General features: G+C 49.9%; 2 protein-coding genes across 2 annotated transcripts in view; one reads left to right on the top strand and one right to left on the bottom strand.

Annotated features, from left to right (window-relative positions):
- Positions 1-984, top strand: part of frem1b (Fras1 related extracellular matrix 1b) — a 47,119-nt gene extending 46,135 nt beyond the window's left edge. The window contains exon 33 of the mRNA XM_017304249.1: positions 497-984. Coding sequence (XP_017159738.1) covers positions 497-863 — 367 coding nt within the window. The 3' untranslated portion in view covers positions 864-984. The remainder of the gene's footprint in view (positions 1-496) is intronic.
- Positions 985-4,327: 3,343 nt separating this feature from the next.
- Positions 4,328-11,472, bottom strand: part of LOC103463285 (nardilysin) — a 9,816-nt gene continuing 2,671 nt past the window's right edge. The window contains 21 exon segments of the mRNA XM_074186856.1: positions 4,328-4,674; positions 4,856-4,945; positions 5,034-5,241; positions 5,666-5,749; positions 5,919-6,031; positions 6,034-6,111; positions 6,325-6,463; positions 6,754-6,785; positions 6,867-7,029; positions 7,109-7,236; positions 7,322-7,472; positions 7,583-7,634; positions 7,793-7,912; positions 8,062-8,148; positions 8,222-8,345; positions 8,413-8,517; positions 8,605-8,659; positions 8,776-8,834; positions 8,909-9,029; positions 9,098-9,175; positions 11,272-11,351. Of these exon segments, the coding sequence (XP_074042957.1) occupies positions 4,474-4,674; positions 4,856-4,945; positions 5,034-5,241; positions 5,666-5,749; positions 5,919-6,031; positions 6,034-6,111; positions 6,325-6,463; positions 6,754-6,785; positions 6,867-7,029; positions 7,109-7,236; positions 7,322-7,472; positions 7,583-7,634; positions 7,793-7,912; positions 8,062-8,148; positions 8,222-8,345; positions 8,413-8,517; positions 8,605-8,659; positions 8,776-8,834; positions 8,909-9,029; positions 9,098-9,175; positions 11,272-11,351 (2,268 nt within the window). The 3' untranslated portion in view covers positions 4,328-4,473.

Raw genomic sequence — 11,472 nt, forward strand, 5'->3', positions numbered from 1 at the left:
GATGAGACGATGACAAAGTCAATCATCGAACTGCGGCCTAGGGCGTCCTGGTGCCAAGTGCACATATGGACGCCCTTATGCCTGAACATGGTGTTCGTGATGGACAATCCGTGACGAGCACAGAAGTCCAACAACAGAACACCGCTTGGGTTCAGATAGGGGGATCCCCTGCCGCCCGTAACACACTACACCCGACTTCTTTGGCCCCTTCGACGGGTGGTGGGCCCATGGGAGGCATTGAACACCTCTTGCCCCCCATGCATGGGCCCACCATGTTTAGTTTAGCTTCATCAAAACTAAGTATTGATCAAACTAATCTTTGATCTTTGGCAGCAGAAGCTCCTCTGTTGGGTGGAGAGCAGGAGGAAATGTTTGCTGTCTGGAGGAATCAGCAGCTGACCTCCCTGTGCTGTATGACCTCTGACCCTACCAAAGGTCAGAGCATTGGCGGTCAGCTGAAGGCTTATTGAAGCGTCTGATGTTTGCTGTGTTTCAGCTTCAACAGCAGCCTGAGCAGCGTGCGCTCCAGGAAGGACGCCGCCTGGATGTGGAGGCTGGCGGGGAGGAAGTCCTTCTGGATCGGTGGGAACGTTTCCGTCACTCCACCTTCAACGAACCACATTTCTGCTGCTGACGTTCTCTGTCGTCCTCAGGTCAATCTGGAGGTCACGACCTCTGGCTGTGGGACAAAGTTCATTCAGCCAGACTCCAGGGGGCGCCGGCGAGCCGGGATGAGGCTGGCATCAGCTCAGACTGTGTGCTGGTTGAAAACCCCAGAAGATGGATTCCTACCAACTGCTCAGCCGAAGCCCAGCATTCGTTCATCTGTTCCTCAGAGCCGCCACCGTGAGCCGCCACCGTGAGCCGCCACCGTGAGCCACCACGCTCACGACCTGCAGCTGGAGGTCAAACAAAACCTCATCAGGTCCAGATCAGCTGACCTTCAGCCAGAGAAGAAATTAAATAAAAACATAATCAGATTCACTGAAGCCTCTGATTCTTTAGAGCAGGGGAGGAAAATGACCAGACATCTTCCATCAGAGAAACATTCAGGCTGCAGATGAATCAAACTAGTTGCTCCATGTCTCTGCAGGACTTTCCTATAATCCAGCTCTTTGTTTGGAGTTGATGTCACGGTCATGTCTGCCATTACAAAAGACCAACTGGTCTGCAGGTAGTTTCCTTTATAACCGCCTCAGTCTGTCCCTGAAACTGAACTGGTAAATGATGAGCCACCCTGGACTCTGTAGGAAGGACTCAGTCCACCGGCCGCTAGAGTTCAGGTCAAAGTCCAACACAGAATACGTCCAGAATACGTCCAGAATACGTCCAGCTTGTTTAGAAAGTTCAGGTACTGAATTTGTTCTGGACAAATAACTAATCTGTTGCAGCTGTTCAGGGACTTTCCACCACAAGCTAATAGCAACTTCAGTTTATTTCCTTGGTTCGCTTCTTTCGGAGGGTCAGAGGTCATCAGCAGAACCAGAACTCCTGGCCAAGAGCCACAAAACATCCAACAGCATGAAGATGACAAGTTGGCCGCCATCTTGGTTTCCATCACATATTAATGTAGCAGAAACTTCACCAAAGTTCCTGTTTATGGATTTACAGTTGGTTGATTCCAATTACACACAAAGATTCAACGACCTTTGATGTCAATTCTAAAACTAATTATTACTAATTATGATTACTGATAGATAATCTGAGCCAGTTTGACAGATGATTTCTGAGTGATTACCAAACTTTTCTTCAGTCCAGCATCAGCGTCGCTGTCCTAGCTGCCACTGCTAGCCAGCTAACAGCTAACCAGTCTGCGGTTTTAACAAATCCAGGCCCGGCGGCAGTGGTGGGAAGTACTTAAGTTAATTTTTTGTGCATCTGTACTTTACTCAAGTAGATTTAATATGCAAGTATCTGTACTTTCTACTTCACTACATTGTATTTTTTTAGTTTTAAGGCAATGAGAGAGGGAAGACATGTGGCAAATGTCACTAGGTCAGGAATCGAACCTGTGACCACCGGCATGAGGACCAAGGCCTCAATATGTGGGTCGTGCTCTGCGCCACCACAGCAGCCCCACTACATTTCTACTAAACTGTCTCGTTACTCCTTACATCCAAGTCTCGTTGCTCTTTTCTTCCGTTAAAATGTGAAGTTCAGGGATTTAAGATGGCGCCGTAAAATCCCAGCAATAACGTGACGTAGTGTCTGTTGTCACCCATCGCCTCCACCTTTACTCGCTGCGGAGCTCCAGACATGCGCAGTGGTTTCCTCTGAGSGGGAGAAGATGTCTGTCTAATGTCAGTAATATAATAGCTGCATAAATCATAGATATGGCGACATGTAAAATCACGGTGGGACTTTGTCCAACTTTTAGCGTCACTTGGAAGGAAAGCTTAAAGAAAGGTAAGATCTGTGGACGTGATGCTAGCTAAGCTAGCTGTACAGAGACACATGATGCATCTGCGATGAAAACAAGTTGTCACTCATGAGCTGAATTATTGTGTGGAGGTTTTGACTGAGGTGTCGCAGATATGGGACAACGCTGTGACCAAAGTGCAATTTAGTGATATGACATTCAGGAACGATCCGATTCTTCTGGACGGATCTTTACTAAGTCCTAAAGGACTGAAGCCTCACTGAGAGACGTTCTGTGTTCTTGTAATGCTCTGCGTACACTATAGTAGCTATTGTTATCTTTATTTCATTGGGGAAAAAAGTATATACACACTTTTTTTTAAATTGGCGAATAAATCATGAACGTAGGAACACAGAGCATGCTCATTGCTCTTTGTTTTTGTCTCCTGTCATGGTGGCAGACGTTGCAGCAGGAGGGAGGATGAGAACAGTCACTTCCTTCTGTTTGGTTACTTCTTGCTTATTGCGCCTTGGACAGTCTTCATAGGTAGTGTAACACTCGCAGGTAATGTTAGCTAAAAGATGACTAGCTAATATCAATACAGCACCTTAAGCTTGTTAACAAGTAGCTTGTAGCTACTTGTTACTGATGTTGTCTATGTTCAGCTACGTAGCATTTAAAATTTGCTCGTTTCAACAGGTTGGCCATCAAGGGAAACTGGAATCACTTTAGGTCTCGTTTATCTCATTTAATTAGATCTACATCCTTAAGAAAATGAAAAGGTGTGTTCTTTAGTGAGGGAATAGCCAGAGCCATAGCTAACAGCTGCAGCACTAACAGAAACCCTCCAGTAATACCTAAAGCAAAAGACATGCAACACGTTTTCTTGCGCTCTCTAGATCTTATTTAATAAGAAGAGTTTGAACGTGGAGCGGCTCAGCGTTAGCACTAGCCGACAGCTCAGTATGGGAGCCGAGAGGCAGCTGGCAGCGAGACAACAGAAAATATGTCTTTATTTCTTACCATCTTCAACGTAGCGCCTTTAAAACCACAAAATAAGATCTGGATATTTTTCTAGACGCCTCTGGTGCTGAGCCTTAAGTTTAAATTATTAAACTTCTCAAATATTAAATTCTTACATATTTATAGGTTTTAACGTGAAAAAGAGAGAAAAGTTTAAAGCAACTCAGGTTATAATGTAAATAACTTGTACTGAGCCTGACTGCAGTAAATGGATATTTATAGTTTTATCCAGTGAGTCGCTCATTAAAGCTCGTTTTTAGTCAGCATGAAGTTTTTGTGAAGTCGTTTCAGAGATTAGATCAGAAAGTGAATCAAACTCAGATCTAAACATTTGACTCTTAGTTTGACTCTGTGGGTCTCAGATAGAATCTGCTCATTTCTGGCCCTTCAACATCATTTAAACCTCATTTTACGTCACATTTTGTCAACCAACCCAAAATTGCTCTTAAAAAATGTCCGTTTTTTAAGAGCAATTAAAAAAACAGGATGATGACATCACTTCCTCCAATAAGGAGAGGGAATCTCCGCCCTTGGCAGGAGAAAAGGTTGGATGGATTCATCTGACGGGATCTGGATTCAGGTTCAACCTCTGAATATTAACTAAACGCATAAAAACGCGGCTCAGGAGCCGAAGTTAATGATGTTAACATGATTATAATCTGATGGGTAAAAACAGCAGATGACGGATTTTTTATCCTGTCGGTCAAAATGCTGGAGAACAAAACGTGCAGAGTGACCTGCTGCTCCTGGCCGTCACTGCTAACCTGCCATGCAGCCGGTTGTGCTGCAGCTGCTGCTGCTGCTGCTGCTGCTGCAGCTGCAGCTGCTGCTGCTGCTGCTGCAGCTGCTGCTGCGCCCTGACCCCGTTCTGCTGATGGCTGCAGTTCTCGTCTTAACCAGTAGAGGGCGCTGCAGGTGTTCAGCGGATCAGAACCACAACAGAAGTCAGTTAAAATGATTCCGGTTTTATTCAGTCGTCGCGCTTCTTCCTGCTTGCCTCCAGACGGACCAATCAGAAGCTGCTATTTACAGAGACGGCCCACAGGAAGTGAATATGGCTGTCGTCATGGAAATGAGCGGAGGGGAGGGGCCTAGCTGAGGATCTTATAGTAAGGGTGGAGAGGGAGGGCGGAGGTGAACGCTCTGATGTCAGTGATGAGGGTGGCGTTCCTCAGGGCAGGCGCCGCCGCCGGCAGGAAGGTCAGCTCGCTCACCGGGCCGTAGGAGGAGGGGGCGGAGCCACTGGGGTTCTGATGAGGCGGGTCGTTCTCCTCCACCCCAAAACCCACCACCTGATGAAACACACAGGGTGATGACATCACTTCCTGTGAGCATCACCACAACAAACCAGCTCCTCTGTGGTTCTGGTCCTGCTCAGGTCTAGCAGTCTTTTCACCAGCAGAACCAGTCGCCCCACTGGACCTCAGAACCAGGCGTGTCTTTCAGAACCAGAACCATCATGGCTGCACTCACATGCACGCTGAGCTTCCTGCTGCAGTTGCCACGGTGATGCAGGAACCAGGAAACCAGCTGCTCCCGGCTGAAGTCTTTCAGAACCTCAACCTGCAACATGCAACTGGGTCAGACCGGACCCATCAGAACCTGCCAGCCAGTCTGGGACCCATCTGGACCCCTGGTGGTTCCTGCTCACCTCCCTGCTGAGCCGGTCGAACAGGTACTGCTGCGTCGCCACCTCGTACCAGTTGCGGTCGACCTCTTCGCCCAGGTGAGCGTCCTCACACTCCTTCAGCTTGATGAGCGCCGTCACCTGGGCGGAGAAGCATTCCTCGCTCAGAGACGCCAGGCGCCCGCCGAAGCTCACCAGGAAGTCCTCGATCTTCTGCTCCACCAGCTCTGAGCTGAGACAGGAAGTGACATCACAGTGGAGCTAGCGTTACAGTGGCACGCCACCAGAAGGCGACGACGAGGAGAACCAACAGAACCGGCTGGGTCGGTTACCAAGAAACCGCTAATCAGCTACTAGCAGGGCTAATTTTTAGCTAACATTTTAAAACGCGCTTCGCTTCCCAGAAATGAATCTTTCTGGAAAAAGATCTGAACTGAACTGGTTCTTTTCTGAACTTCCAGTCGGATTAATGGTGGGTTGTTCATGGGTCCTGCTCGCCTCCAGACAGACCAATCAGAAGCTGCAAGTTAGCGCTTTAGCGTTAGCTTCCACTAAATTCCATGTTGGTGTAGCACCTTAGCAGGATAATGTTTAGCATTTGTGCAGCTAGCAGCTGTGTTAGCGTTAGCCACCACTACAAGAAGCAACCTACTCACCTGAACTTGGTGGCCTGCGTTTCCACGGTAACAGAGAACCCCAAAACGCCCGAGGTATTCCTGAAGGTCGAATACACCTGGTACCTGCAGGTCAAAGAGGACGGGAAGAACTTCTGGACCAACGATCTGACCCAGAACCGACTGGTCCAGTTTGGACGCTGTACCAGCTGGAACCAGCAGGTGGCAGCAGCCGGGCTGAGAGGAAGAACCAGATCAGAGCGGTTCTGGCCAGGCTCGGTAGTGACCCACTCACCCAAGCATCTCTTTGGTCCTCAGGAAGTCGAAGCACGGCTCCTCCATGAGCATCTGGAACCAGACAGGGACTCTGAGGAACTGCAGGGTTCTGGAGCGGCCCAGGAGGTTCTGGAGCGGCCCAGGAGGTTCTGGATTTCACTTACCACCATCAGCTCCATCAAAGCGTGCTCCCTGAGCGTCTTCAGGCCTGACTGCAACACAGAGACCAACAGAACCTCCAGAACTTCATCAAGGTCTGGATCAAACCGGGCCAGACAGAGGACACATCTGACGAGACATTCTGGCCCGGTTCGGATCCAAACAGAACTCTCAGTAACATTTACACATGTTTCCATGGTAACCAACAAGGAGACGCCAATCAGCGGCACCATCTGAGTCCAGAACCAACCGGACCAGGAGCTCACCTGGTAGTACACGGTGACCTCAGAGTTGGCGTCTCCTCGATTCAGAGACTTCACCCTGCAGAGGTGGTGTCTCCGAGGAAGATCCACCACCCGGAACTGCACAGGGACCTCTGCAGGCGGAGGCCGGAACTGCAGCTTACTGGACACAAATCACAAAGAGGAGGACGGGTCAGAACCAGCAGGACGGGTCAGAACCAGCAGGACGGGTCAGAATGGGTCAGAACCAGGTAACCACAAACCATCCTTAGCTAGCAGTGGCAGGTTGAGAGGCCTTTCCTCTGCCTACATCCCCCACAATGCCGTGCAGGTCGGATGTTTTCCATCGATATTGATCGCTACAGATTGGTTTTATTGCGTTATTGGTTCTGATTGGACCTGCACACCGGACTCTGACGTTAAGGTTCTCCATCCTCGTGGCCAGATACTCACTCAGTGAAGTACTGCAGGAACTCGATGGACTCCTGTCGGAGAGACAGCCACACATTACCGACAGCCGGCCCGGTCCGGGCCGCCCAGAACCGCAGTGTGTGTGTGTGTCTCACAGCGCTGGTAAAGTTCCCCTGGACCAGGCCCTCGGCGTAAAGCTCGTCCTTCAGCGCCGCAGCGAACGCCATCAGCTGTTGGACCTGCAGACCCTCGGTCAGGACCCGGTACTTCTGGACCACAGACCAGCGGTGGTGCTCCAGGATCACCAGCCGGACGTCCCTGAACAGGTGAAGCACCTGGTTACAGAAGACTCCTCCCCTCTGCTCTGATTGGCTGCCGGGCAGCTGTCTCCGCCCACCTCCCCAGCCGGTCGTGTTTGATGAGGATGTTGAAGTAGGTCTTCTTCAGCTGCTCTGCGAACATGCCGAAGACGCTCGGCTCGGTGCTGAAGTCCGCCAGCTGATCCACGATCAGTTTGAGCAGCAGCTGTGAGGAAGAGGAGCGCCACTCAAAACCACGACGGCTTCCAGCAGAACCGTTCTACCGGACCCGGCAAAGAAGGTGTCCTCACCGGCAGCTTGTGGTTGAAGCCCTTCAGACGGATCACCATGCCGTGTTCTCCCGCCATCAGCTTGTACTCCAGCTGGGCCACGTCGGCCTCGTAGGCCGGCTCTGCCAGGTTGTGGGCCAGGATGTTGATGAAGAGGTCAAACAGGACCAGGCTGAGGGAGGAAGACGAGTCGGTCACCGGCGGACTGAAGGCTGTGGGTCCGATTACAGCTTGGCCGGTTAGGTGGCCCAGCAGCGTGTGTGTGTTCAGGTGAGTTCTTACTTGTCAGGACTCTCCTGGATGATGGGAGAAATCAGGTGGAAGCGGATGTAAGCTGAAAGAGATTGTGAGGAGGAGATGCCGTCAGCTCTCCAGAACATTCCCTGATCCTCCTGTGGGAACGTCCGCCATCATCAGGCTGACCTGGAACGGTTCTGCCTCTCCTCACCTGGTCTATCGGAATCATTTCTGAGTCATTTCTCCTCATCTCACCTTTGGGGATCTTGAACTTGTGGTCCTTCTTGTACCACAGAGCTCCTTGCTCCAGGGCCAGGATCCGGACCGGAAACTCCGTGTCCGGGCAGTCGGACTTCTTCAGGTTGAAATCCGTGGCTGCGGCAGAGACAGGTGAGACCGTCAGGCTCCAGGCCTCCAGCAGCATCAGACAGTGATCCAGCCACTCCAGGTTCCTGAACTGGGCTCCAGCTGGAGCTCAGACGGAACCGGAACCGGAACCGCTCTCCAGCTGAAGGCCGACTGACCGATGAAGCGGTTCTCTGCAGGAAGATGAAGGTCCGGGTTCAGCTCGAAGTCGGATTCCCAGCGCCGCTCCCACTCTTCTGGGATGTCTGAGGACACGGACACCATGAAAAGCTGCTCAGGGCACAGTCTGGTTCTGAAGGGCGGCGGACCGGGTCGCACCATCACAGCTGTAGCTGGTACCGAACCACTTCTCCTGGAGCGGGCAGCTGCCTTCGTTCTCTGGAGCCAGCAGCAGCAGGTTGGCTCTGAGCGGCGTCAGCAGAGACAGGGCGGTTCCGATCACCTGAGCACAAAGACCCCGGGTCAGAACCAGGTCAGAACCCTGACCAGAACCAGGCTGGCTGGCTCACCTCGGGGTCATAGTGGAACATGAGCTGGTCTCCGGTCAGGAGGTCCGGTTTGGGGAACAGCTGCATGTTCTCACAGATGTTCTCCACGAACTCGATCGGATCCGTCTGTGGAGCAGAACAGAGGAAGGTTCTGGCTTGATTACGGGTTCTAGAACCTGCCGCCGGTACCTGGGTCACCAGAACCTGCTGTACCTGCTCCTGGTACCGGAACTCGTTGTCTTCGATCTTCTGGATTTCCTCATAGATCCTGAAACGGGACAGGTTCTAGTTAGGAACCGTTCCCTCCTCATGGTACCAAATGGACTGTCTGAGCGGTTCTGTTCATTAGTGTAGACCAGAACCTCACGGCTGACTGAGTCGGACCTCTGCTGAGGTCCCAGGTTCTGCAGCATCTTCAGGTACTGGAACACCAAGTGGACCACCTGCAAACAGAACCACATCGTCATCACCGGCTGTTCAATGAGATGTTCTGGGCCAGGCGTGTCCGGGTCCAGACCTGGAAGAAGTTCTGGTAGCCCAGGTCCGTCAGCGTGACGGAGATGGAGAAGATGGAGTAGGTGGAGTTCTGGTCAAAGCCCGACTCGCTGTTTCCCCCGTACAGAGCCAGAGCCCAGCACCTGGAACCAGACAGCTGGTCAGCGACTGAACTGGGTCAGAACCCAGAACCAGGCCGTCCAGAACTCACCTCTTCCGTAGCAGCGACAGGATGCTGCCGGTTCCCTCGTGTCCCATCAACCAGGAGATGTAATGAAGAGGCTTCACCCTGAGGGATGCAGAGGAGGTTCTGGTTCCGATGGACACATTTGGAACGCAGTGGCAGGCACCGCTAACCAACAAGCTAGCTATGCTAATGCTAAAGTGCTGAGCCTTTGCAGCCAAGTCTCCTGACCACATGGAGGCGCCATGACGGACGTCTGAGAGTCCAGCTGATCGTTTTGGCTTCTGCCAACTCGTCTGCGAAAGCAGCTCACCTGGTCTAAACGCTTACAACCGTTGGGACTAGTTAGCTTAAAAACCAACCCGTACCTCCTTCCTCCGGACATGTCTAATGATTTGATCAAATCGCCAACTTTGCCAGAATTCTCACCATTTATGTCACCAAGTCATAAACGCCGTTTCCCTAAACGCTGCAGAGCTGAAAGCAAAGCTGAACGTTAATCTTGTTACTTTATAAAATGTTTTTGCTGCAAATCCTCAAATGAACAGAGCTGCCGGGACGCTACCCGCCTGTCCTCATCTAAAGGTTACGATAATTAGGGCTGTGTAATAATATCCATTTCACGATATATATCGATATTTTCTTTCCTAGAAAAAAATCGATATTCATCCACAAGTATCGTAACATCCAACTGTCACCTTGGTCCCTCACCTCCTGCTTCACCAGCAGAGATCAGGTCCCAGGCTGAGTGGTTCCTTCAGATGTTAAAAAGGCATCAAACTCTTCAGAGCAGGTTCTTGGTTCACTTTGTTCACTTTACAGCTGCAGTTTGTACGGTTTAACTAAAAGAAACATGTTTTCTCACCACTTTGATTCATTCTGTCCAGCTGTCCACTTTAAGTCTGTGTCCAACCAGAGCCAGGTGTTGTGTAGTTGGTGCTTTTAATCAGTTTCAGTTACATTTATTAAATCTAAACTCTATAACAGTCACAAAATGTCACCTAAATCTCTGTCCCTCTAAAATCTTTCAGAAAATCAAAAGTGTATTGGATTGTATCGTTTGCTGAATATCGCAATATATATCGTATCGTGAGATTGTATCACTACAGCCCTAATGATAATGGCTGCTGTGGCGGCGCAGAGCACAACCCACGTATTGAGGCCTTAGTCCTCATGCCGGCGGTCACAGGTTCGATTCCCGTCTCTCTTTGCCCCATTTCCTGTTGAACTACTTTCAAATAAAAGCCACTAGAGCCAAAAACAAAAGGTTTATGACAAAATGAAAGTTTGGTCTGTTTTTGCAGTCGGCCGCGTGAGAACAGGACAACGTAAAGGTAACGAGTCCAACGTTGTTTTAACGTCCGCAATGGCAGAGTGGCTCCACCTCTGAAGACTGGGACCTTAGATGCAAAGGGTTAATTTAGAGCCAGCTAATGCTAAAGCGCTAACTTGAACCATGTTGATACCCACCATGTGTCAAGGACACAGAATGTGCAACCATGTGGTGTATCGCCCTCAACAGGCTCAGACCTGTCGTTACACCTGTGATTCTGTGGAACAGGTTTTTAAAGTTGCTGAGTTTTGATGACTGACCGTCGTAGGACTGTAAACCGTTTACAGTAGAATGCAGCAATGCATTCTGGGTACAGAGTAAATCCCATTTGCTCCATGTAGGGTGGAGAACAGCAGAACCAGGTTGTGTGATTTGAATGGAAAAAGGTGACCTTAGTGATTCAGAGCTTTTATGTTAACTTTATCATTTACTCTAATTTTATCTGGTCTGCAACAAAAACTCCATTTCCAGATGTGATTACCTTCAGTTATGTTTCCAAGCGCTACAATCCTCCATTATCTGAGTTAATAATGTAAATATTTGTTTATATCTGAGAAGAGGAAACAGAACTCACTTCAAAATAAGAGCTTGAATATAAATGTCTTAGCTGAATAAATCTTAACAGTCAATAACCAAAATTTGACAAAGACAAACTTTATTTAGCTGAAAGTTTCCAAGCAGCAAGTCGGCGCTTCTGAATGTATCCAGAAAATTAATTTACATGAATGAAGAGCTAAACAAAGTTAGCAGCAGGGCTAACGTGCTAAGCTACCCATTAGCTCTGTCATTAGCATATCAGCAGAGGTGTGCGAACAGCAACAGGAAGGCGGGACTTCCTGTTTCAATGGCGCCACTGGGTCCGACTCACCTGTAGTGTTTCACCTGCGGGGGCAAAGCCCAGCTGATGGTCAGAGCGTGGACCTTCCGGACCGGAACCACTGCAGCATGTTCACAAGATCAGAACCAGTCAGACGGATCAGAACCATCCAGAACCAGTCAAACAGATCAGAACCACCCAGAACCAGTCAAACAGATCAGAACCAGTCAGACGGATCAGAACCAGTCAGAC

The sequence above is a fragment of the Poecilia reticulata genome, linkage group LG4 (assembly GCF_000633615.1).
Source record: "Poecilia reticulata strain Guanapo linkage group LG4, Guppy_female_1.0+MT, whole genome shotgun sequence".
In the NCBI taxonomy this organism is placed as follows: Eukaryota; Metazoa; Chordata; class Actinopteri; order Cyprinodontiformes; family Poeciliidae; genus Poecilia; species Poecilia reticulata.